Here is a 25,956-nt window from a genome sequence, read left to right as displayed (position 1 = left end):
TCAGATACACTGGAATCCCAGAGAAGACCAAACAAGCAGTCAGTCCAGCTCAGGAGAACCAGAGAAGAACAGACATGCAGTCAGTCCAGCTCAGGAGAACTAGCAACAATTCCATACCTCATGCTCCAAACATACACCCCTCATATGGGATACCTCAGACACAGTTAGAGAGCTCCATTCCATCTTTTGAGGGGAACATGATAAGGAGTTGTTGAAATTGCGTGTTTGTCATCACATATTTTATGGGTGAACGTGTATGTGTTGAAGAGTATTATACATTAGGTTTATATCCAAAGGTTTATGATATAATTTTTAATATATTCATTATACATATTTTTGGTTCTCTTTCTCCACAATTTTAATGTTAGGAAGAGACAGAAAGATAAATTGACTGAGAAGAGAGAGAGAGAGAGAGAGAGAGAGAGAGAGAGAGAGAGAGAGAGAGAGAGAGAGAGAGAGAGAAAGGGTGAGGTGGAGGAAGGCCTGACTAAGGGATGAGCCATAGTCCAGACTGAGTGTTGCTCAACTCTCTCAAACATCTGCCATCTCGCCTCCCTAAGAGCACGACATTCCCAAAGGGAGGAAGAAGCAGGGTGTTATCATTCTGTGCCTCTCACACACCCCCAACGCCCCCGCCAGGTCTGACTTATGGTCCTGCCAGGAAGGCACACCCCCGGGCTTGGGTAGGGTGTGACAAGGCCACTCACACTGGCACTGGCTCCCACTAGGGCTGTGGGGAAGAGAGGTCTCCCTCTACATCAGGGAGGGGAGGAGGCAGGAAGTGAGAGAAGAGGGTGGAGGTGCGGATCCAACGGGCAACGTGGCCATGAAGGATCAATGCAACACAGATAAGACACACCTGCTGTCTTGGAGAATTTAGAAGTGACAGGCACAAGCCAAACTGAACAATGTAAATATATGAGGGTCAGGTGTGTTAGAGGGTCTGGATATATGATGGTCAGGTGTGTTAGATGGTCTGGATATATGAGGGTCAGGTGTGTTAGATGGTCTGGATATATGAGGGTCAGGTGTGTTAGATGGTCTGGATATATGAGGGTCAGGTGTGTTAAGTGGTCTGGATATATGAGGGTCAGGTGTGTAAGAGGGTCTGGATATATGAGGGTCAGGTGTGTTAGAGGGTCTGGATATATGAGGGTCAGGTGTGTTAGATGGTCTGGATATATGAGGGTCAGGTGGTTAGATGGTCTGGATATTTAAGGGTCAGGTGTGTCAGATGGTCTGGATATATGAGGGTCAGGTGTGTTAGATGGTCTGGATATATGAGGGTCAGGTGTGTCAGATGGTCTGGATATATGAGGGTCAGGTGTGTTAGATGGTCTGGATATATGAGGGTCAGGTGTGTTAAATGGTCTGGATATTTGAGGGTCAGGTGTGTTACATGGTCTGGATATATGAGGGTTAGGTGTGTTAGATGGTCTGGATATATGAGGGTCAGGTGTGTAAGATGGTCTGGATATATGAGGGTCAGGTGTGTTAAATGGTCTGGATATTTGAGGGTCAGGTGTGTTACATGGTCTGGATATATGAGGGTTAGGTGTGTTAGATGGTCTGGATATATGAGGGTCAGGTGTGTAAGATGGTCTGGATATTTGAGGGTCAGGTGTGTTAGATGGTCTGGATATTTGAGGGTCAAGTGTGTTAGATGGTCTGGATATATGAGGGTCAGGTGTGTAAGAGGGTCTGGATATATGAGGGTCAGGTGTGTTAGAGGGTCTGGATATATGAGGGTCAGGTGTGTTAGATGGTCTGGATATATGAGGGTCAGTTGGTTAGATGGTCTGGATATATGAGGGTCAGATGTGTTAGATGGTCTGGATATTTGAGGGTCAAGTGTGTTAGATGGTCTGGATATATGAGAGTCAGGTGTGTTAGATGGTCTGGATATATGAGGGTCAGGTGTGTTAGATGGTCTGGATATTTGAGGGTCAGGTGTGTTAGATGGTCTGGATATATGAGGGTCAGGTGTGTAAGAGGGTCTGGATATATGAGGGTCAGGTGTGTTAGAGGGTCTGGATATATGAGGGTCAGGTGTGTTAGATGGTCTGGATATATGAGGGTCAGGTGGTTAGATGGTCTGGATATATGAGGGTCAGGTGTGTTAGATGGTCTGGATATTTGAGGGTTAGGTGTGTTAGATGGTCTGGATATTTGAGGGTCAGGTGTGTTAGAGGGTCTGGGTGTATGATGGTCAGGTGTGTTAGATGGTCTGGATATATGAGGGTCAGGTGTATCAGATGGTCTGGATATATGAGGGTCAGGTGTGTCAGAGGGTCTGGATATATGAGGGTCAGGTGTGTTAGATGGTCTGGATATATGAGGGTCAGGTGTGTTAGATGGTCTGGATATTTGAGGGTCAAGTGTGTTAGATGGTCTGGATATATGAGGGTCAGGTGTGTTAGATGGTCTGGATATATGAGGGTCAGGTGTGTAAGAGGGTCTGGATATATGAGGGTCAGGTGTGTTAGAGGGTCTGGATATATGAGGGTCAGGTGTATTAGATGGTCTGGATATATGAGGGTCAGGTGTGTTAGATGGTCTGGATATATGAGGGTCAGGTGTGTTAGATGGTCTGGATATATGAGGGTCAGGTGTGTTAGATGGTCTGGATATTTGAGGGTCAGGTGTCTTAGATGGTCTGGATATTTGAGGGTCAGGAGTCTTAGATGGTCTGGATATTTGAAGGTCAGGAGTGTAAGAGGGTCTGGATATATGAGGGTCAGGTGTGTTAGAGGGTCTGGATATATGAGGGTCAGGTGTGTTAGATGGTCTGGATATTTGAGGGTCAGGTGTCTTAGATGGTCTGGATATTTGAGGGTCAAGTGTGTTAGATGGTCTGGATATATGAGGGTCAGGTGTGTTAGATGGTCTGGATATATGAGGGTCAGGTGTGTTAGATGGTCTGGATATTTGAGGGTCAGGTGTGTTAGATGGTCTGGATATTTGAGGGTCAGGTGTGTTAGATGGTCTGGATATTTGAGGGTCAAGTGTGTTAGATGGTCTGGATATGTGAGGGTCAGGTGTGTTAGATGGTCTGGATATTTGAGGGTCAGGTGTGTTAGATGGTCTGGATATATGAGGGTCAGGTGTGTTAGAGGGTCTGAGGGCATGAAGTAGATGGGCATATGGATAAGAGTTGGAGATATAGAGGTGAGGTTGTTGTGGAGGTGTGGTAGTGGGGTGGAGGTGAGGGTGTGGTGGAGGTGTGGTGGTGAGGTGGAGCTGAGGTGGAGTGTGTTGGAGGTGTGGAGTGTGGTGGAGGTGTGGTGGTGAGGTGGAGCTGAGGTGGAGTGTGTTGGAGGTGTGGAGTGTGGTGAAGGTGGGGGTGCTGTTCTCAGTTACTGTACCAGAATTTTTTAATTGGGACATTTTCTGCTTGTTATGGATCATCATCTCATTTCATATCTCCACCTCACCTGCCACACACATGTGCACGTACACACACACACACACACACACACACACACACACTAATCCAAGGTGACTCCCTGTCATGCATTTAATGGCTCAGGCTCATGCGCACACACACACACACACACACACACACACACACACACACACACACACACACACACACACACACACACACACACACACACACACACACACACAGGGATATTAATATAGATGACTGTAACTGATGCAGTGGAGGTCAAGTGTGGGGGAGGGTCATAACAGAGTTGCTCACCAGGGGTGTTCTGCTGTTACCAGGTTACAGGTCCATCTTTCTGCCCACTAGCCCATCCTTGAGCCTGCCTGCCCCTGCCCCACTACACCCATGATACCCAGACATACGGGAGAGAGAGGGCGACCGGAGGGGTGAGAGGGAGACAGGAGGGGTGAGAGAGGGAGACAGGAGGGGTGAGAGGGGAAAAGAAGCATCCAGATGCCTGAACACTCAACAAGCACTGCAATCAGGATGAGAGGAGGGAGTGATGTGCATTCCTGCGCTGATGAGAACACAAAGCTAAAGAAATGAGAGGAGACAGAAGGATCACCTGAAATATCATCTGCAGTGCTGAAGACTTCTGATCAGAAGAGGCAGAAAATGCTTCTTCAATATGGTGTCTCTTTTTTTATCATTTCTTCCCCATTTTCACAGTCAGAAGAGTTGTGGGAAATGATTGCTAATCTATGCAAAGAAGCAATCAGGAAGTCATGCATAATACATGAGGAGAGAAAGAAAAATGCACCAATTCAGAACTGCTTTCAGGTGATCAGATGCTAATGGAGTGGGTGGGTGAGGGGGGTGGAGGGTCGTAGCTGGGCGGTGCTTGTAATGGTGGACTGAACCGAAGACAGACCTGACGTAGTACAGGAGAAAAGGGATTAACACGAAAACACACAGCCCACACCACGGAGTGTGTCAATTACAATTACAAAACCACAGCACTCCAATTCTTAATGCGAATTATGAAGGATTATGGTGTGTGAATTATAAAAGTGATTTATTAAGGATTTTCTGTGTGTGAATTATAAATCTGAATTATGAAGGATTATAATGTGTGCGAATTGTAATGTTTTAATATCAAACCTGCTTGTCTCTGAAGAGGTTGCAAGTGGAATTTGTGGATAATAAAATTTGAGGCCACGCGCGTCTCACACACGTAACCGGCGCTAGATTATTTCAAAGCACATCGAATCACTTAATCTGTCTGATTCGGCTTTCGCATCCCAGTCGAGCCTATTTATCCGTAATTGCGCGTGTTCTATTTTTGGGAAAGGCGGAACCGAGCCAGTCGCCCTTATTCCGCGGTGCAATTACATTTGAATTTAGATTGCATCCATAGATCGCGCGGTTTTAAAGCGTGTGTCTTTCGGTGCGCGCGAAGGGAAACATCGCGTCACCACAACGCTGATTGAATTCTAATAATTTAATATGAAACTAAACCGCTTTTCGAGCAGGTGTGTAAGTTTGCACTCCACGTCGTTCACCCAGTAGTCAGTGAAGGGAGGGAATTGTGACGGAACTGGCCTGAACTACGATGCTACCCAAGGCGTCTTGATCTGAAACCTGCCACACTTTATCTGAAAAAGTGTCCAGCCTGGAAGATCCAGCTCGTCAATATGTCCTCAAAAAGCTAAAACAAGGCCCAGAAAACTGCTGGCGCTACACACATCAGGAATCAGTTCAGTGTCATGTGTCAACACGTCTGTAGACCCCCCCCCCCCCCCCCCCAACCCTTTTAAACATTACTTTTTTTGACCAGTTGTCAAAAATGTATTGAAAACACACACACACACACACACACACACTTTATCTCTGAATGCTGCTCTGAACCCGATTCCTCCACAGACTGCTGCTCTAATGGGGTCAGATGATCTCAGCTTTTTCTTCACACACACACACACACACACACACACACACACACACACACACACACACACACACACACGACCCTGACCTCTGAGGTACCTCTTATTCAATAGGGTCAGCAGTTAGAACAGGGCCAAAGGTCATAGTCTCTTACGCTAGACTGCAGTGGAATCCATTCAGTGAAAGGGCTATTGGCTCTGCGTCATCAGAAGAGGGTCACGGGAGCACACAAAGGCTCTAACCCCCCCTTAGAACACATCCTCGGCCTGGGGGATTTAAAACTGGCTTCTGACTACAAATAACAGCATGATCAGCTGGTTTCTAACCACAGTCATCAGGGTGATGTTTAAAAAGGACTCAAAGTTAAACTGTCAAAGGGAAGTAAGTCTTCACCGTGCGAACGGTTAGTTACAGACTAACTCACAGTATGTGTGTATATAAAGACTCACATACAGCAAATCTGAGCCTGTCTGAGTTGTTGTTCCTGTTCAAGACACACACACACACACATACACACACACCATGTCCAGATGATGGTATAATGATACGGTGCCCTGTTGCAGTAAGACATACACAGACGCTCTGTTGCAATAAGACACACACACACACACACACACACACACACACGTACTATGTAGAGGGAGGCCGTTTGCTCCTCAAAGCCCGCATGCTGATACCCCAGACACAACCCACCACTTGGACAACGCATTACCCAGGAGAAACACACTTACACACACACGCCTGTGTGGCTGGCCTCATGCCGACAGGTCTGTGTGTGTAATGGAAGGACGTTCTGCCCGCATGCTTTTAGCTCTTAATCTGCTTGTGTGGAAATTGCAGTGGAGTCCGGATCAGGCGTGACCGTACGAGCCCCACACAGATCTCACACACACCACATACACACAGACGTACACCCTCACACACACACACACAAACGCATACACACATGCACGCACACTATTATTCTACTTCAGCAGGGGAAAATAAAATTTTTGTTTGTTCTATTCTTTCTTAAATGTCATTTTCCTAACAGTCATCAAGACAAAACGTGTAACCTGGTGAAATGAAGTGATTGTGGTTCTTTATACCAACTCTGTTCACCTGAATCTCTGCGTCCCGTCGTCTGACTACCAGAGCTTTAAACATCGAGGCCATTACTTTGTGTGAGCTTCCTTAATGCAAAAGCAGATAAAGAGAGGGGAAAACACACACACATGCATGCACTCACACGCACACACACACACACACAACCACACACACACACATGCACACACACAACACTCAGACTCACACACACACACACACACACACACACACACAGGCACACACACGCACGCCTTTTTTGGTTTCCATTTTGTTTCTGCAGTGGTGCCTTTCAGCCTGCACCCTTGACCCCATTTCCTGGCTGCCTCTGTTATCTGGAATAATGTCAGAACATCTTTACAATCTATTCATCTGAACACAGAGACGCTTTTTCTGACATTGATAAAAAAAAATACCATCTGTGCCTCACAGGGAGGGGGGAAAGAGAGAGAGAGAGAGATAGGTAGAGACAGATAGAGAGAGAGACAGAAAGAGTCAGAGTGAGAGAAGAAAGAAAGAGTGAGTGCAGGCAGTTGAAAGTTCTTGCTTGCTCTCTCTCTCTTTCTGTCTCTCTCATCAACACAATTTAAATTGAAATGCTCAGAGGTAATTAAATTCCAGCAGGACCAGGTTTTTGGGGGGAGGTGGATGGCAAGTGAGGTGGAGTGAGGGTGATGTAGCAACTGCAGAGGTGAAGGTGGAGGGGACCGAGGTGGGTTGGATGCCAAGCAGCTCGCCCAGAGGCACCCCTGCCCTCCTCATACATGGTATGGCCCGTCTGGCAGTACTACGCCACTAAAGCCTTCTGACATTTAAAGAAATGAATTAAAACAACAGAAAGAGAGAGTGAATGGGAAAGAGAGAGGGAGAGAAGGGGGGGGGCAGAAATCAATTATTCCAGACTTTCCCCAAATTGACCTTTTCTCTGCCAACATTCACTGCCAGCTGTTTGCTGGCTGAACTTCAAAAACGCCAACGGGGCCCACCTCATAACTCTCCTCATCATGAGAAAGAGGGGGAAGGAGAGAGAGAGAGAGAGAGAGAGAGATAAAGGGAGGCAGACAGACAAACAAAAGGGAAAGAAAGACAGTTAAAAGGAAGTGTAAGAGTGGACTCAGAAATGATTTACTGGTTCACTTTCACGGAACTGTTTGTTAGCTCAAACAAGATGCGCATGCCAATCCCGTGGCTGGTGGGATTTGGTGGAGAGAGAGAGTGAGAGGGGGGGGGGGGGGGGGGGGGGGGGGACAGAGGGATGGAGACAGAGAGAGAGAGATAGAGACAGAAAGATGGAGACAGAGAGAGGGAGAGAGAGAGAGGGGGAGGGAGAGCGAGACGCTAATCCCAGCCTTCTTGCTCTGCTTAAACCCAGCTTTATTGATCCGTCTCCTCTTCTCCCAAACGCTCCCTGCGTCACTGGCTCCTGTCCCCACTAATCCCGTTAGAGCATTCCCACACGGAGACCCTCTGTCTGTCTCCGTCTGCCTCTCTCATTAGAGCAGGTCTGAGAGGGCGGTGTGGTGACAGCTGCCTCGTCCGGATCAGGTTAGCGCAGCTCAGGGGCCGGAGCGGGCGCAGCACGGAGCGCGGACATAAAACGCCTCAAAGCAAGACTGCTGATTTGTGGCTAGATATCTTTCATGCGGTAATAAACAGAACTACACCAGGACGGAGATTAGGTGATACGGGTTGAGCAGTGGACAACCGCACATGCAGGTGTCACTGAGAGAGCGGAGGTGAAAATGAAACTGTGAGAACACACAGGTCCTTGGGCTCGTCCGAACAGGTTTTATTGGAAAGATTTACACCATGGGCATTTCTCTGGAGTCAGAATCAAATTCTTGTCCTTTGAATAAAAACACTTATGCTAGTCTAGTGTGAAGAATGTGTGTTTGAGGCTTGGAGTGCCCATGTCTCCCCAAAGGTTCAACACTCTCCGTCCTAACAGAGTTCAAGATGACAGGAAGCAGCTGGCTCACCTCCAACTGCACCTACCCAACTCTTATCACACTGACCTCCTCATACACACACACACACACACACACACACACACACACAGACCTTTTAATTGGCCAGGACCATAACGAGCACTGTGAAGTATGAGGTTTAGACTGGGTGGAACAGAGGTGTAGTGGGTGGAGGAAGGGTGGGTGCACCAGCTCTACTCCTCTTTGTGGAGCGCCACATCTGAGGGAGGGGCTCCTCAGGACGCTAACGGGGTCCCTGAGAACATGGTGACATCAGGCAAAAGGAGGAAGGAATGTGGATCAGCAAGGCCTTTCCTCCCTCTCACACACACACACACACACACACACACACACACACACACACACATTTGTTGTTGGACCTCGTAATCAGTGAAACTGACACAGTAAACCTGAAGCATGCTTAGATATTTGTTATAATTGCATCATTGCACGTTTATCATAATTTAACACAAGCAGCTTAATCTGTCGCTTGAAAGTTTATTGTGGACGCATTAAAGTGATGCATTAGCTTACTAGACATCCGAGGTCCAAGAGGTTTGCCATGGTTAACATTAGTTATCAAGACTCTGCTGCCATCTACTGGTCAAACGGAGTCAAAGCTTGATGGAAAGTGCAGCGTGAGGTACAACCAGACATTACGCTGACATTTATAAATAAGTAATCCCTGTAAACCAAAGCCGTTGAATACTCAGTCAAACATGGTGAAATATCCATTTTATTCAGGAACTTGGTCCTCTAAGATGATAAGCTAAGAAACCTCCAGCAGGTCCCCAGACGTCTTCAGAGAATGTCTCTAGACGTGTGGCACCACCTGTTTGTCTGAACCGTGTACCGTAGACAAGCCAAGCTCAGAGTCGTTGTTAACGGGACTTTAACGCCTTTAGAACCACACGTGCGAGTCCTACTACTGCTACATTCCCAGGACCGCCGAGAGCCTTTGGTAATGGACGTCTTCTCCTTATGGTCGCTTTAATGTCCGTGTTGCACGTGTTCAACAGCTGGTGAGGACGTCGAGGACACCCTGAGGTAGTGACGAGGGTGAGTGAGGCAGGACTCCCGGACCGCCGATGCTCGTCTCCCAGCACTCAAAGCCCGCCTCCCTCAACTCCTGCCCCGCCTCCTGGACCGCCCACGTGGGCGTCTCTGTGGCAACAGACACACAGCACACACCTCTGACATCGACCAGGCTGCAACAATCTACAATGACCTTTAATTTAAAAACAAATAAACACAGTCAGTGTTATGAGTGTGTACATACATAGACCATAAACATTGCTTATGTGCCATAAAGTGTCACTTAATTAATGACCTACTTGATTGATGATGACCTTTAAAGCTGGTAGTGTGTGACCTACACGTTCACCTTTACTCTGACGTTCTGATCAACTGTACATGGTTGGTGGGCAAGACGTGATGTGCTGAGGTCTGTCTTAAGACGTTCAGCATATCGAACGTTGTGTCTTACCACAGGCCTCCAAATAAGGCCCTTACCACACACACACACACACACACTGCATGTATACACTAACCTCAGATGCAGACAGTGATGCACCTGAGACACTCCAGCAATAACAGTGGGATGCAAGATACTAGCAGACAGAGCGTACGTGGAACGGCATAACCAAGAGTGTGTGGAGTCTACACATCAGATCTACGTAGTGATGGACAAACAGGTTGAAACAGGAAGAAGGTGTAGTGGTAGATGTAGTGATAGATGGATCAGTCCCAAGTGATAGCAGCATCAGGAACAAGGAACACAGAGAGATGTATTAAACACAGGTGTTCTAACACAGGCGTTCCTGAGGAGCAGGGTGTTTCAGACAGAGCTTCCCCAACTCTGCCCGTCTCCGTCACCACCAACCGTGACCGTTATCGATCACGCATGTTTCCCACTCTGCACCTGGGTCTGACAGTGGAGTGATCAGCTGTTTTACGCCCTCTTAACCACACTGGAAGTACTGAAATGACAAGTGGAAAGTGTGTGTGTGTCTGTGCGTGTATGTGTGTACGTTTAGCCTGTGGTCATGAGCCAGAGGGGATAAAATACTACAGGACAAAGGCCTAAAGGACTAAACAGCTGTCTACGTTTGTGTAAATGGGGGTTTTTCTAAAAGTTTCCACGTATAATTCCCAGATCTGGATTTTCCAGTCCCGGCCCACCACTCTACCAGACCCCTCCCCCCACTCTTCAAGTCCCCGCCCATCACTCTACCAGACCCCTCCCCCCAAAGAAAGACTATGAGGGTGCAACGCCTGCTCACCAGATGCTGAGGCAGATGTAGACTAACAGTGTAGAGTGACAGCACGGGCTTTCCACGGGACACTACCATGAGGGAGACGAAAAAGAGGACACAGTCGGAATGGTGTGTGTGAAGTGAGAGAGAGAGAGAGAGAGAGAGAGAGAGAGAGAGAGAGAGAGAGAGAGAGAGATATAAAGTGAATGAGTGAGAGATGACAGACGGCTAAAGAAAAGCAGAAACAAAAAGAGACCCAGGCACACGCAGAGACTGAGGGAGAGAGCGGGAGAGAGAGATGTCCTCTCAGAGGGGGAGAGAGAGCGATGTCCTCTCGGAGGGCTGCATTTAAGCTTAATGAAGTGTGTTCTAAAAAGGCAGCAAGCGCACAGAGCTCCTGTGTCTCTCCTCAGTGTCTCGTGGCGTCTCTGCCCCTCCGCGCTCCACACTTCTGACACGCTTACGTTCCTGCCTGCTGCTGCCTCCAGGCGTAAACAAAGCAACAGCTCGTGCTCATCAGCCCGCCAGCCCCATTAGGCACGAGCGACAAATCCCATCCGCTTCCCACAGGAACGTTAGCACCACTGTTTCCCACAGAGGAGCGCTAGCATCACTGCTCCCCACAGACGAGCGCTAGCATCATTGCTCCCCACAGACGAGCGCTAGCATCATTGCTCCCCACAGAACAACGTTAGCATCATTGCTCCCCACAGATGAGCGTTAGCATCACTGCTCCCCACAGAGGAGCGCTAGCATCATTGCTCCCCACAGAACAACGTTAGCATCACTGCTCCCCACAGATGAGCGTTAGCATCACTGCTCCCCACAGATGAGCGTTAGCATGACTGCTCCCCACAGAGGAGCGTTAGCATCACTGCTCCCCACAGAGGAGCGTTAGCATCACTGCTCCCCACAGAGGAGCGTTAGCATCAGCGCTCCCCACAGAGGAGCGTTAGCATCAGCGCTCCCCACAGAGGAGCGTTAGCATCAGCGCTCCCCACAGAGGAGCGTTAGCATCAGCGCTCCTCACAAGAGTGTTAGCATCAGCGCTCCTCACAAGAGTGTTAGCATCAGCGCTCCTCACAAGAGTGTTAGCATCAGCGCTCCTCACAGAGGAGTATTAGTATTAGCACTCGTCACGGCGGTGTACCAACATCGCTGCTCCCTACATAGGAGCATTAGCATTGGTGCTTTGACCATTGGTATATTTGTTTACACACACACACACACACTACAGGTGTGCAGAGGTGGTGGGTGGTGTTACCTGGTCGGAGCAGGGTGATGCCACAGCCCCCTCCGCCTGCTCCTGTCAGCTTGCTGTGTAGCCCGCGAGCGAGCGTGACCCGACACAGGGTGTCCAGAGCCGGGTGACCCACACCCATCACATTCAGGTGGTGCTGGTTGATGTCCATCAGCTCCTAATGGGGGAAAACACGGGGTAGGGTGGGGTTAGTGGGCCGGTGGCTACAATCTAGTGGCTATGTTAGTGCTAGCTCAGCAGCTAGCAAAACGACTGATTACAGACCCCTCCCCCTCTACAGTTATACAGCACAAGTTTCCCATAACTAAATATTTACTTCATAAAATTTACATACCAATTTTAGCTACTAAACATTATCATGTCACTCTAAACATCAACAGTCCAGTATACATTACTGAAACTCCAGTATCTCCAGGACAAGAAATTGACCTAAAAAAATTATTTTCTCAAAGTTGATTAAGTCTGTTTATTTGCCATATTCTGTAGTGTGATGTTCTAGCACACAGAAAATCAAACTACACTCCTGTACTTTCCTGAAGTAGTTGGCCGGCCCAGACCACAATGCTACTGTGTTGGGTTCACTGGTAGTGCATGTGTTAACTCTGGTATGTTACGTATGGTGAATGGTGTGTTGGGCCTGTGTGCTGTATGTTGGTAGCATGTGTGGTATGCCGATGTTAAGCATCTCTACCTCCAGGATGTCGTAGTGTTGGGCCGACGCCCCCTCGGTGGTCATCTCCTCAAGAGTGAGCTCACAGGTGCGAGACACGGCATCCACAGACTCCAACACCGGCGCCATTATTGAAGGGAACTGCACCACAGAGAAAGATCTAACAACCACATCCATAGGCAGGAGCCCAACAGGATATAACTTTACACAACTACACACCAGCCACACAGCCATATACACAGCATTACACAAATTCTACACAACAGCTTACTACACAATTACACTCTACACACCAGGTACAACAAGCAGGGAGTTAAACCCTGATCGCAACGTCTTTCGCCAACTTCTTGCACAGGAAAGGGCTCGAGGTTCCTCAATTAACACTACACCATGGCAACAGCAGAGATGAAGCCCGGCCGATTAAACCTCCATCTACCCCCCCCAAATCACCACGCAAAACTCAGGCTACCTGCTGCCGTTGCCAGGGCAACAGGGCACCGAGGGGGTGCAAGCAGAGGCCTTCATCTGGAGCTTTTATGAGAAGCACTCAGGAGCCCCTGGAGTGTCCAGACACACACACACGCACGCGCACGCACACTCACACACACACACACGCACGCACGTACACTTGCATGCACGCTCACACACACACACACACACACGCACACTCACACACGAGTGATTATGCTAATTGGAGGTGTATGAATGGGGTCACAGGGGTGTTTTGGTACCTTGTTAATTTTGTCCTTCACACCAGAGACCAGAAGCTTGGTGCTGCGGGGAACTTTAGTGTTAGTGAGGAGGATCCTCAGCAATGGCACCCTGGAGATCACACACACACACACACACACACACACACACACACACACACACACACGCACACACAAACACGCAAACACACACAAACACACCACACACACACACAAAAACACACAAACACACAAACAAACACACAAACACGGACACACACAAACACACACGCACTCACGTACCACACACACACACAAATACACACATACATACAAACACACACACACGCACTCACGTACCACACACACACACACACACACAAATACCGACACACACACACACACACACACAAACAAACACACAGGCACGCGCGCACACTTTATACTTTATTTGATTCCATATACAGTAAATAACATCATCAGGAAACAAAATATTGCTAAAAAACATCCAGCATGGTATACAGTTCATTTCTCAAGTGTGATTTCAAGGATAAAGAAAACAGCGCCTTTTCCAAATATGCAGACTCCCGATAATTGCTGAGATTGAGCAATATCTCACCACCTGTTTGGCTTTTGTTCTGCTAACTCCCCCAAGTCTAAGACCACGTACTGCAAGTTTATGTACATGACCAAGACTTCCGAACACCAGGACTATCAGTTGGCATTTAAATCCTAAGCCTTCAATAGTATTCACTAATGTTTGGTACTTTAAAATTTTTGACGTATAAGATTCCTCCATATACAAATCAAATGCACATGATATTTCGTATATTATAACCCGCTTCTGACTCTGAGAAATGCAAATGATATCTGGTGTATTAGCAACTCCTTGAAAGATTTCAGATGTTACATTAAACCACTCAGGTCTAACTGTAGAGTGTTTATAAATGGAATCATTCTTTGCGTATGGAAGTTGAGCTGATATCACGTCGACTAGTCTATCATGACGTGCAATGTACAGACCTTTAAAAGAGCTACAGCCATTCAGAATGTGGGCCACAGACTCCAACTGCTGGGTGGAGCCATGAAGCAAACAGAAAGGTGAATGGATAGATGGATACCAGAGTGAGAGGTTATATTTAGTTGGTAGAATCTGTAAGCGCGCTTTCACGCCAAATATCAAAACCTCCTCACTGATTTCAGCATTTCTGAATATTGAGTGTGATACTGAATGATCAGCAGATGCCAGCTGAGCCAGCTTCCCCTGAAGCTTCAGACTGGACCAGTATTGTTGTTGCTCTACACGTTGAACTTCCAGCAGTATTTTTCTTGATGTTTTACTCTGCAGCTGGTGGGATGTTTCGTTAACATTAACACAAGCCTCAACAATCACTGACGTATCTTTCACTATTATTTCTGAAACTTTTACAGATTCCTGTTCTAGTGTTGTCCATTTTAATTCTGTATTTGTTCTCCTACATAAGTCATTTAGATCTGGCCAGTCAGATGAAACACCAAATCCCTGAGCTTGCACATCTAGTTTCCCATTATCTTTTCTTCTAAATCCTAAGAAATTATCTTCACCAGGCAAGGCTAGTGGGATTTTACGTCGTCTAAAGTCTAGGAATAGCGAGGCTCTTGCCATTTCCCGCACCAATTTATCATCATTATTCAACATATTAATAAGATGAGCTTGTCGGGTTGCATTGTATAACCAAGAGCAGTTAGGAACACCCAAGCCTCCATGTTTTCGGCTTTGGAATATAAAGCACCTGGTTGACCGTGTGTTTATATTAAGCCATTTTCTTACAACCTGCACAATCTTGTTGTCCATTTCTTGGAGAACATGTTGTGGTAAATGAACATTAGCAAATAGATGTTGAATTTTTGCCACTACAATTTCTCTTATTGCTTCTAGCTTCATCACAATTGGGAGTGGACACGTATCAATCATCTCTAGTCTAGAATTGAACTGGGTTCTCATTTGTTCCACCTGCTGACTCCACTCTCCTGCTATGTTAAATTTGTGACCCAGATAGCTGTAGGTCTCATGTCTACTATACACTCTAACTGGCTGATCAAGAATTGTAAACGTTGGCGGCTTGTCTGTCTTAGATCTGTACCAACGATTTCCTCCACTTCTCCTCTCGTAGAAAACAGCACATTTAATCTGCTTTACCTCTAGACCAGACCATCTTAAGAATACATCAGTACATGAAAGCATGTTCTTGATGACAGATTCCTCTCTAGATGCTAGTACAACATCATCAGCATAGCCCTGCACAGGATTAGGGGAGAGCACATGAGGTGGTGCATACATGCATAGCCACTTAATCCAGTGATTAATGGCAAGGATAAAATTCACAGCGCTCCAGGGACATCCAGTTTTAATTCCTATTCCCATATGTATAGGTTTGGTAATAACTTTATCACAAATAACCTGTAGGAAGGACCCGGTATATACATCTTTCACTATTTCCACAAACACTTTAGGAAGATGTATTTCTTCTAGAATATTAAGCATAATGTCATGTGACAGTGTTCCAAATGCATCTCTAAAATCCAGAAAGACTGTATACAACTTTGAGGATTCATGTTTAAAGTCATCGATGGCAGTCTTTAAGCAAAAGACATGTTCATTCATTCCTTGGCGCTCAATATAGGCTTTTTGTTTACTTGACAATATTCCTGTATCAGTAAGCCAGGGAAGTATTCGACACAGCAGACATTTCATAAAGACTTTGTACACAGTTGGTAAAAGAGAAATATCCCTCCATGTGGAAGGATCTTCTGGTATATTGTCTTTTTTTGGAATCCTATGTACTAGTGCACCTTTCCATGATGTGGGCACTTTTCCATTGTACATACAGGTGTTAAAAATTTGTGTCAGAGCTAGGATGGTCTTTTGTCTTGTATCTTTCAAATTTTCGTATGTAACTCCATCAGCACCACTGGCTTTATTATTCGGTAAACTCATAATCACCTTTTCTATTTCATTAGGTGTAAAGGGTGAGGTTGATGGTAGATAGTCTGGCTCATTTACCTTTAATTCATCACTCCAGGGGGGCAGTTCTTTTACTGGAGATGATTTAGGACTACATTTTTCCACATAATAATTATATACTTGTTCTACATTGGAAGCACTAGTTGGTAGACTTGGATACATGCTGTTGTTTAAGATAATCTGAATCGCTTTTGTTCTGCGATGTTGCCACAGGTAACTGAGTTTATCTCGTCCTACCTTGCGAGGTGTTCTGTATCTCTGAGTCCCATGAGTTAATGATGGTTGAATAACATCCCGCACATACCGTAGCTGTTTTTCGATCCATTCCGACAGACTCACTAGTGTCGCCTCGCCTGGTACACGTTGCACCACAGGTAGCGTTCTCAAAATACGGGTCACATACTTTAGAAGCGCTAATCCAAACGGCCGCCCGTCTCCATGTGATACTGTAAACACTCCGTTTTTAAAGAAAACTCCGTTCAGAATCGCCACCAGCCGCATCCATCTCTGAGGACTTTTACCGGTAAATATAAACTTTTGTTTCTCGTGTAGCCGCTTTGTATCGAGGCTTTTTCTAAAAAGTTTTTCATCTCGCTGGAAATCATTCCATTCATTCTCCTGCAGAGGTCTTTGATACCTGGAGAAATCACCGGCTTCAATGTAGTAGCCAGTCAGACAGGTGTGCTGCTGTGTTTGTTTGTGGATCTTCCCGCTCTGTAGCGCTTGTTTAAAGGCAGCTTTTAGCGATATCGTAAGGCACATAATGATCAGTAAACAGCAAAAAGAACACATGCTAGACATTTTCTCTACTTTATCGACGGCAGTTACGACGGGTGCGTTTAGTGGGAGCGTGCGGCTACATGGAGGCAGCCATCTTGCACACACACACATACAAACACACATACACACACACACACACACTTGCTCACTTGTGTGCATTCACATGTGCATGCATGTGTAGCTGAAAACCACACACGCACTCACAAGCACAGCTTGCGTGTGATTTTCAGCAGTTGCTATTCAGATGTCTAAACGATCATATGAACATTGTTATTAGCAGCCATTAACGTGAAGCTACTTATTAATCATAAAACATAACAACCTCTTGCCAGTCCTGAATTTCACCACGTTTGAGGGTGAAATACACAACACACGTGCAAACATACACGCAACCAGACACACACGCATCATGACGTTTACCGTGAGGAGCACTGGTAGTGGAAGCACTACGTTACCTGCTCAGAGGTGTAATCTTCCCAGCGTGGTACCGCAGAACGCCTCCTGACACACACACACACACACACACACACACACACACACACACACACACACACACACACTTCACTCTACTAGGACAGTCTGAGCTTTCATTCCTGCTTCTCTGTTTTTCATTTTTCCACAGGGACAACTTCTCATTTTTGACAGGATGTCTCACAAAATATGATGCTATGTTTTCCCCCCGTTTGCTGTTCCATGGCATGTGCAAGCCATGTACCCCAGGAGCCTCTAGTGAGGCTCAGTCCCAGTCTGGTGCACCGCAATCTCTGGGTAATGCATTGTGGGTAATGTAGTCATAAGTTTTGCTACTGACACATAAAAGTGCTGATATTCACTTTATGACCTAAACAGGAAAAATAATGAAAAATGTGCAACACAATAAGCAATGAAATGCATTGCTTTATGACTACATTACCCACAATGCATTTAACAGGTGAGAAGAGCTGCAGTCTCACCCCATGTGCTCACGGCGTTGTCCACTCCAGATGGGTTGCCGTGAATGATCTTCTCGCCTAGAAACGCCCACTTGTTGATCAGGTCCAGATCCTTATCACTCCACCTCAACACACGAATTGAAACGACTTACCCACAATGCTGCAGTTCATTACACATTTAAATATTTGCAAAATAGGTTCAGTTTGTAGTCTTGCTGAGACCGAATAAAATGTGTGTGTGGTTTACCTGGCTGTTCTATTCCCGTGTGAGGAGAGCCATGTGTGTGTATGTGTGTGTTACCTAGCCGTCTCCTGTTGCTGTGTGAGGAGAGAGGAGATGGTTCCTTTGGTGGAGAGGAGAGCAGCAGACAGACACACAGTGTAGGCAGCACTAGAGCCCAGCCCCGCCCCTGTAGGCAGCTCCGACCACAGACACACCCTCAGACTGGGCAAGGCTCTGAACGCACACACACACACACGCACACACACACACACACACACACACGGAAATACAAGCCAATTTATCATTCATAATTACATTCGTGCTCACACACATTCAGACATGGAACAAAACCTGAAACTATACATGATAATTCTAATAAGACCTTAAATTAGTGCAAAAGAGAAAAAACTCAATCAACTGCGGACTTTGTCATCTGCATCTCACATTTAAATCGAACGGCCTTTCTGACTCCTGCAGCGGGTCTTACTCTGCGCCTGCAAACACCGCCAGGAAGATGTAGAGGAAGGCCAACACTGCCAGACCACCGCTGTCCGTGGAGCCCTCGGTGACGCCCGCAAACTCCCGGAGTCTCTCCAACAGCTCGAGATCCAGTTCCTCCGAGCTCCCGCACGCGGCTGCAACCGGGAGATGACGGATGAAGCATTAGTCTGCCTTCCTTCTGTTCATATCTAAACGGTTGTGAGATTCCATTGGTCCAGTGGAGATTATAGACCATCTGAACCGGGGGGACCAGACATGAACCAGTGGGCAAGGACGGTCTGACAGGTGCACTGCCCCCCCCAGAATTGCCTCGGTCTGGACTGTTGCGTTTTTCTTAATCCTAGTGGTTCAGTTCTTGAAATGACTAATTAGGAATTTGATTAGTGCTATCAACACAAGAGGTCCCACACAACAAGATAATACTTGACGGTTATGATTAATGTAGGTCACGGGGCTTATCCAGTCGCACCTTTCCTGCCAGACAGTAACGACTGTAGCGCGGCGACATCCCAGGACCGGAAAGTGTGGATATTAGGGAGACTGATGCAGACTTCACCGGAGGAGGTGGACACCAGCCGCAAATACGTGCGCAGGTTCAAACTCACAGCCAGGGCGACCTGTTTGGAGACAGCAGCACTCAAAAAACATCCTCAACTGTGGCTTTTACTAATTAATTATTAGGAATTTCCTGATGTCTCAGACAGAGAACCTACCTGTCACAGACAGAGAACCTACCTGTCACAGACAGAGAACCTACCTTCCCGTGAACGACGGCATGTTCGCCGTGCAGAATGGACTTGCCCGGGGCCGAGACGAAAGACTCCCCGGCGCGCATCTCCAGCGACGCCCGCTGCAGCCGCCCGGCACCCGGCTGAAGGGTCAACGTGACCGCGGACAGTCCCCGACACGGCTTGGCTAACCCGGCTAGCCGTATATTCACTATGTAGTCGCGCTCGTCGCGTTATAGTAATCCCCAAAAACGTGCGGGACGTCTGGGTAAACGCCTGTAGAAGGAAGCGCCGCCTCCGCGGAACACTCGCCGTCAAACCCCCGTCACTTGTCGACACATGAGTCGGACCTTACAACCGCCACCCATCCACCAATCAGAATCGCACCCTGCATGCGCGGACGCCGAACATCCAATCGAAACACAGACAAGCAAGTCGTGCCATTGGTCGTGTGTTCGGACCGGTCCGCCCACTCGCCTACGGATACCGAGAGAGGCCAAAAGTGATCGATCGTAAACACTGTCGAGATTAAAACCACGTTTGCTTGCCGTAACTCAGCATGGCCGCGACGTTTTCTCGGTCTGTGCACCTTCGCCGTGTTCTTCGTCTAGTAAAAGCGCAGACGGCACCGCGCACCTGTGGAAATAACAGGAGGTAGGTGTGTGGCCGTGGTGTCTTCGTCTCACGGCTGTCTGTCTTCATGCCTAGCTGTGCGTCCCACTGCTTGCTAGATAACCTTACATACAAATAACATCCCGTAGAACCCACCGCGCACATGATTGTAACAGGTTTTCTACCTGGAGTCCTTCTCTGTCGTCCTTGTGTGAAGCTGTCCAGTAACGTTTTATTACCTTTTCGAGGTATTCCACAACGTCTGAGGGAGACCGTCGACTTCCAAAGATATACACGAAAACAGGAGATAAAGGTTTCTCGTACTTTTTTTATTTCTTTTCATAACGTTGTACATGCATTAAATTCATGTGTCCAATGAAACATTACGGTGTGGTGTTACTACGAAATCTGTGACCACCGAATTCTGCAACTGTAGACTATATTTAACTTGCTCTTAAATTGTATACACTACCATTTACTATTTAATTACGTTTTAATGAACAAAATTTACTTTAAGGGGACATAATTGCGCAGTCATAGCAATAAGAGATCACACTTAATAATGATAATGAATGAGTTAAACACCAGTCAGAATGTTTCCGGTGTTGTCACCTCACCTTCATTTGCACAAAGGCCTTTTATGAGATCAGCAGAGAGCCAACTCTCGTGCACACACCCGTCACCACACCCTACACATTTAGACGGGTGTTTAACTCATTTATTATGACTGTACAGTGGGGTTACATATTGTGATGACAGCTGTCAGAAATTGTGACCTGTGACCTTCAGTGACAGAATTTGATGGTCACCCATTTTTGTGTAGCATTCACCTTATGAAACAAAGTGAAAACATTGCTGATGTGGAGATTATTTTATAGGACGCCTGGTTATTCTATTTATTTAGGATTTTCTAGCACTTTCACAGGAGAGAGGAGGCCGAAAGAGGATGGGATCTTTGAAGCTTTGGGGACGACAGATGAGCTCTCGTCAGCCATTGGGTAATGGAACACTTACCTGTGCACACGGCTGCGTTCCTGTCTGTTTTGCCATGGCGACGGTATAAGTGTGACTCCTCTTTTAATAGTGCAACGTGTCCCCTCTTAGGCTGGCCAGAGAGTTTTGCCTTGAGAAAGGACATTCCTTCACAAATCAACTAGACAAGGTGTGTGTGTGTGTGTGTGTGTGTGTGTGTGTGTGTGTGTGTTTATTTTGAGTAGTTTCATTCATTAGGAGAACAGGGCATTTGTGCCATTGTGCCAATGAAGAATCTGGATTCAGGCCTGTGTGTGTGTCTGTGTGTGTGTGTGTGTGTGTGTGTGTGTGTGTGTGTGTGTGTGTGTGTGTGTGTGTGTGTGTGTGTGTGTGTGTGCGTGCTGTAGATCCAGTGTGTGCTGCAGGATGTGGGATCTAACATCGCCACTCCTCATTCATCAGCCAGGGAGAGCCACATAGGTACATAAACACAGTATGACGTCTGACCAATGGCAACGAAACCAGAGTCTGACTGTGCATGGATAATGAATTCTCTTAGATTTGCTGTTCACTAGGAGGTAAAGTAAAACCATGAGGATGTGTGTATTTGTATTAATATCTCTGACATGGCCAAGTCAAAGTGTGGTACATTTAACACCTTTATCAGGCACCTTGAGCTAAGCTTAAGGTAGAACTGAGCTGAGCTGAACACTTTCCTTTGGGTTCTGCTCAGGACCACCTTAAAAAGTCATTCATGCTGTTTAATCCATCTTCTGTGTGTTTGCCCTCCGCTGGGTGGCCGAGCAGTAAAGACTCCCGTGGTGCTCTGCCTTGTTCACTGTTTTCTCGTTCGAAACCAGAAAAGACGAAGTTCAGTAGCCAGCCCGTGTCCGAGCTCGAGGGCTGGATCGACTCCTACACAAAGGAGCTCCCTCCGCTAACAAACTTCATACTGCCCGTAAGTGTGCTGGCAAACAGCATGGCTCAGACGAGAGAGTGTGGTGTACACATGGTATGTGGTAACATGTACATTTAAAATGTGTCCTCACCATTACGTTACTGCTTCTTGCTAATAATACTCTGATTAGAAGCTGCATTTCTACAGCTTTTCTCTCAGTGCCACTTTAAAGGACTGTTATATTTCTATTGAAATTTGATTATGCTGTGATTAGGTATTGTTTCCTATAGGTGGACTTAATTATAATGCTGACTGTGGGCTGTGATTGGTTATTATGTTCTAGTGGAATAACACACTCCATTGTTGACCGTGGGCTGTGATTGGTTATTATGTTCTAGTGGAATAACACACTCCATTGTTGACCGTGGGCTGTGATTGGTTATGTTCTGCAGTCAGGGGGGAAGAGCAGTGCTGCCCTGCATGTGGCTAGAGCAGTGTGTCGGCGGGCAGAGCGCTGGTCAGTGACACACACACACACACACACACACACTCTCTCTCTCTCTCTCTCTCTCACACACACGCACATTTTGGGCAGCACATCTTTCAGAGGACATGCTCTACTCTCAGCACTGTGACTAACTACATGTTATCTCTGTATGAATCTGTATGAATGATGTTGCATTGTGGACTTGTGATCCTAACTACCACATATTACATTTCTGCACATTATGTGCCTTTGCTGGCTTCTGAAGGCATCTGAAGTGTCTAAATAACTTCGTATTTCAAGATCTGTAAACATCAGCACCAACAGGTTCATGATTTGAAACATATGGGGTGTCAAATCTCCGTTATTCTGGTAACGTCCCCGAGTTGTGTGTCACCCCTCCCCCACTGTCCATAGTGTAACCCCTCCCCTCTCGCTGTCCACGGTGTGTAGCCGCTCCCCTGCTGTCCACAGTGTGTAGCCCCTTCCCTCTCGCTGTCCACAGTGTGTAGCCCCTCCCCTCTCGCTGTCCACAGTGTGTAGCCCCTCCCCTCTCACTGTCCACAGTGTGTAGCCCCTCCCCTGCTGTCCATAGTAACCCCTCTCTTCTCACTGTCCACAGTGTGGCCCCTATTATACGCTCAGGTGAAGCCGACCCTGACGTCTCCAAGTATCTCAACAGGTAACCTCTTCATCTGAATCAAGGAGCTCAAACTGCAGCCACAGGACCTGATTTACTCCAGGAGACTTTTATTTTGACTGTAATCTGTATTTGTTTACAGCTGGTACAGGGGTACATACAGTGACATTCTTGGTCAGTCTACATAGAGCACCATTGTTGAACAGGTCTTTTCTCTTCTGTCCTGGTTGGTTGTTCTAATGGACCATAAGAACCTGTCTTTGCTCCACAGGTTGAGTGACTACCTCTTCACAGTGGCCAGATATGCAGCTATGAAAGAACACAGTGAGGAGAAGATCTACAGGAGACCAGAATGAGGACGTGTGTTAATCACCACACTGCACCTCCCATTTTACACAGACCCACTATGACATAAAACACAACACAGTTCTCAGTTTCTCCCTCTAAAACTAAATAAATGGTTTTCTACAGTGTCTTGTTTTTATCAATCATTTTCATCCTGAGCACTATTAACTGATGAATTGGGCAGTGACTACACTACAGGTAAGTAACCTAAACCAGCAGGCTGCATGATGGTCAGCTCCAGCATTGATGAGGTTAATCCATGGTGACCCTGCTCTACCCACTGCTTTCTAAGGCATCTCATGAAGGACTGAATACATAACTGAGGTACTGAATCAGATGTTGTAGCAGAGGTTCACCACTAGATGGTGCCAAGACACTATTTGTGTATTTCTACGCCGCATCTTTGTTTTGCTATGTACAAAACATTTCCTATTAATAATATGCCAAATATATAAGCCTAAAATCTCAAATCTTTAGCAAGAGGAAAAATAATAGCATGCATTAGTGTAAAGTTGTTATTCGGCCATGCAAACAGAATATGGTTTTCTGATAAATTCAAGAGTGATTCACAAGTAAATTTGATATTTTAAGGATGTGTACACAGCAGGAATGTGCAAGTGAATGTAGTTGTTTCTTAGTTGTGAGACATTGTTTTATGTCTGTTTTATTGTACTATGCACCTGTTGAAATGTATTCAGGGAACATCTGCTGAAATTCAGTTTCTGTGGCAGACAATAAACTGTTATTTGCTAAATACAAAGATGGAGTACATTTATACATTATTCATTATTATGGGGGAAACAGGCAAAATCCAACAGCTGCCCCCAGCTGGAGAGGGCAATCTCACCAAGACAACCCTGAAAGAACAAGAAGTGAACATAGAGTGTGGTGTGAATGTAGAGTGTGGTGTAAATGTAGAGTGTGGTGTGAACGTAGAGTGTGGTGTGAATGTGGAGTGTGGTGTGGAGTATGCTGTGAATGGAGTATGGCGTGAATGTGGAGTGTGGTGTGGAGAATAGTGTGAATGGAGTATAGTATAGTGTGGTGTGGAGTATGGTGTTGATTATGGTGGTGAATAGTACACATCAGCCTTAATCAGATTAATGGTGGGAAGACCAAATTAAATGTTCTGAAAATGCAAAGCATAGGCAGGTACTTCAGTTCCTTTCAGTTTAAACTTGCTGTTCATGTTACTTCTTATACAACTTATTAAATACTACTATTCATATTACTTCTTAAATACTACGTATTTCTAGAACATTGCGCAGATTTCTTCATTAATAAAGAAGACCCTCTCCAGTTCTTTGGATCTGGGACACCTGCTAATAATTCTTGCACTCATTACTTATTGAAAATACCACTCTATACAAAATATCACCTTAAATATTTTAGTTTAAATTTGCTACAGTTTTTTTTTTTACATATCTTTTATAATCTTAAAGCAGCTCAAATCCCAGTCCAAACCTCAAAAAAGCCAACACAGTTTAGATGTGGATGTTACAAAAGTGAATTAAAGTGAATTCAATTAAAGGGACAAAGCCTTTAAGGCAGAATCAAAAGGGAAACCCAAGGTTTGTTGGCCAACACACAACGCTCCTGTCAGTAATGCCAATATAGTTAGGCTACCTGTTCATTATCTCCCGATTCGTAATTCCATATATACCCCAGTTGTTGAAGTTGAAGATGTTAGTGAAGCTTTGTTGTTATTTCACTCCTGATCTGTACATTTTAAGGAATTCCTAGAAATGTGTAGATTTATTGCTTAATGCTTGTGGATCACATTTATACTTACATACTGCAGAACCCTTCAGCATATCATAATAATGTGATCTAATGTTGCATGAAACACAGCCATACAGATTATTATGAATTGTGTACAAAAAAAGTATTAAAATGGTTGTTTTTGCTATTTTCCAAAAAATTGGATACTTATCTTTGACTAACATATATTGTCAGTTACCAGGTCTCATTCAGGAGGAACAAGTTGGTCTCTTTTTTCAAATTTTACATCAGCTAAAACCTGAAAGGTATGTCAAACCTTTCAGTTGAATACAGTGCGTCGTTTACCCGCTGGTATATGACATTTTCAGCAGTGTGAGATGTGCTCTGGTGTGTTTTAACCACACACGTGTGACAGCTTCACTTGGTTCAACTTCAAGCTGAAAACATGTTGCTGAAAGTCACAGATCAATGCAGAGGGGTACGAATGGAAGTTATCACTCATGAGAATGTGACTTTCTGGTACATACTCCCATTCTTTTACTTTGATCTAAATAAATACATCCTTTGTTTAACTTGTATCTGAATAAAGACTTACAGTTCCTAGTACAACTACATCTGCCAGTGACCCCGGTGCTGGATGGTTATGAGCGTGTCTGAGATGAAAACGGTGTTTGGGTGTTTATCATGCAGCAAGGAATGTGTGAAAATGGGTCACAGCCTTGTTGGAGACCACAGAGATGTGCCACACCCACAAGTGTAAGCAACACTCTTTCAACTATGATTTTACACAAACAGCATGATACAAGTGAATGCAGACATTTAAGTTAATGATATGAAGAAAATGAAGATTTTTAA

The 25,956-nt window shown here is 45.9% G+C and overlaps 2 protein-coding genes and 1 long non-coding RNA gene across 5 annotated transcripts in view; 1 reads left to right on the top strand and 2 right to left on the bottom strand.

Moving 5' to 3' along the window:
• Positions 1 to 4,144, bottom strand: part of LOC143509700 (uncharacterized) — a 20,612-nt gene extending 16,468 nt beyond the window's left edge. Inside the window, exon 1 of the long non-coding RNA XR_013129740.1 lies at positions 4,017 to 4,144. This is a non-coding gene — a long non-coding RNA (uncharacterized LOC143509700). The remainder of the gene's footprint in view (positions 1 to 4,016) is intronic.
• Positions 4,145 to 8,801: 4,657 nt separating this feature from the next.
• On the bottom strand, positions 8,802 to 19,713 carry mvk (mevalonate kinase). Of its 2 annotated transcripts, none has more exons than XM_076999099.1 (10): positions 19,458 to 19,713; positions 19,170 to 19,317; positions 18,687 to 18,834; positions 18,278 to 18,433; positions 17,998 to 18,101; positions 17,500 to 17,542; positions 13,303 to 13,393; positions 12,593 to 12,712; positions 11,905 to 12,058; positions 8,802 to 9,549 (listed from the first exon to the last, which is right to left on the bottom strand). In XM_076999099.1, exons 1-10 carry the CDS (start codon positions 19,533 to 19,535, stop codon positions 9,398 to 9,400), a joined length of 1,194 nt encoding a protein of 397 aa, XP_076855214.1. In that variant the 5' UTR covers positions 19,536 to 19,713; the 3' UTR covers positions 8,802 to 9,397. The 2 variants fall into 2 exon arrangements, with proteins under 2 accessions (XP_076855214.1, XP_076855213.1); XM_076999098.1 differs by having other exon boundaries at positions 17,500 to 17,545; positions 19,458 to 19,711.
• A 142-nt stretch (positions 19,714 to 19,855) lies between these two features.
• Positions 19,856 to 23,507, top strand: mmab (metabolism of cobalamin associated B). 2 transcript variants are annotated; one of them, XM_076999101.1, is made up of 10 exons: positions 19,856 to 20,082; positions 20,289 to 20,353; positions 20,945 to 21,038; positions 21,145 to 21,202; positions 21,420 to 21,492; positions 21,873 to 21,970; positions 22,363 to 22,427; positions 23,017 to 23,076; positions 23,177 to 23,208; positions 23,306 to 23,507. In XM_076999101.1, the coding sequence occupies exons 1-10, from the start codon at positions 19,988 to 19,990 to the stop codon at positions 23,308 to 23,310; spliced, it is 645 nt and encodes a 214-aa protein (XP_076855216.1). In that variant the 5' UTR covers positions 19,856 to 19,987; the 3' UTR covers positions 23,311 to 23,507. The 2 variants fall into 2 exon arrangements, with proteins under 2 accessions (XP_076855216.1, XP_076855215.1); XM_076999100.1 differs by lacking the exon at positions 23,177 to 23,208.
• Positions 23,508 to 25,956: the final 2,449 nt, after the last annotated feature.

The sequence above is a fragment of the Brachyhypopomus gauderio genome, chromosome 3, assembly GCF_052324685.1.
Source record: "Brachyhypopomus gauderio isolate BG-103 chromosome 3, BGAUD_0.2, whole genome shotgun sequence".
NCBI lineage: Eukaryota > Metazoa > Chordata > Actinopteri > Gymnotiformes > Hypopomidae > Brachyhypopomus > Brachyhypopomus gauderio.
Note: the sequence above shows the minus strand (reverse complement) of the source record. Positions and strands in the feature narration are given on the sequence as shown.

Bases quoted from the DNA above. Each gene is read 5' to 3' on its own strand.
- mvk (XM_076999098.1), bottom strand. From the start codon at position 19,535: ATGCGCGCCGGGGAGTCTTTCGTCTCGGCCCCGGGCAAGTCCATTCTG. The intron at 17,546-17,997 runs GTGAGACTGCAG...TGTGTGTGTCAG, and splicing joins CAACGCCGTGAGCACATGGG to GAGGCGTTCTGCGGTACCAC. The intron at 13,394-17,499 runs GTAACGTAGTGC...TGTGATCTCCAG, and splicing joins AAGATTACACCTCTGAGCAG to GGTGCCATTGCTGAGGATCC.
- mmab (XM_076999100.1), top strand. From the start codon at position 19,988: ATGGCCGCGACGTTTTCTCGGTCTGTGCACCTTCGCCGTGTTCTTCGT. The intron at 21,971-22,362 runs GTAAGTGTGCTG...TATGTTCTGCAG, and splicing joins TAACAAACTTCATACTGCCC to TCAGGGGGGAAGAGCAGTGC. The intron at 22,428-23,016 runs GTCAGTGACACA...CACTGTCCACAG, and splicing joins TGTCGGCGGGCAGAGCGCTG to TGTGGCCCCTATTATACGCT.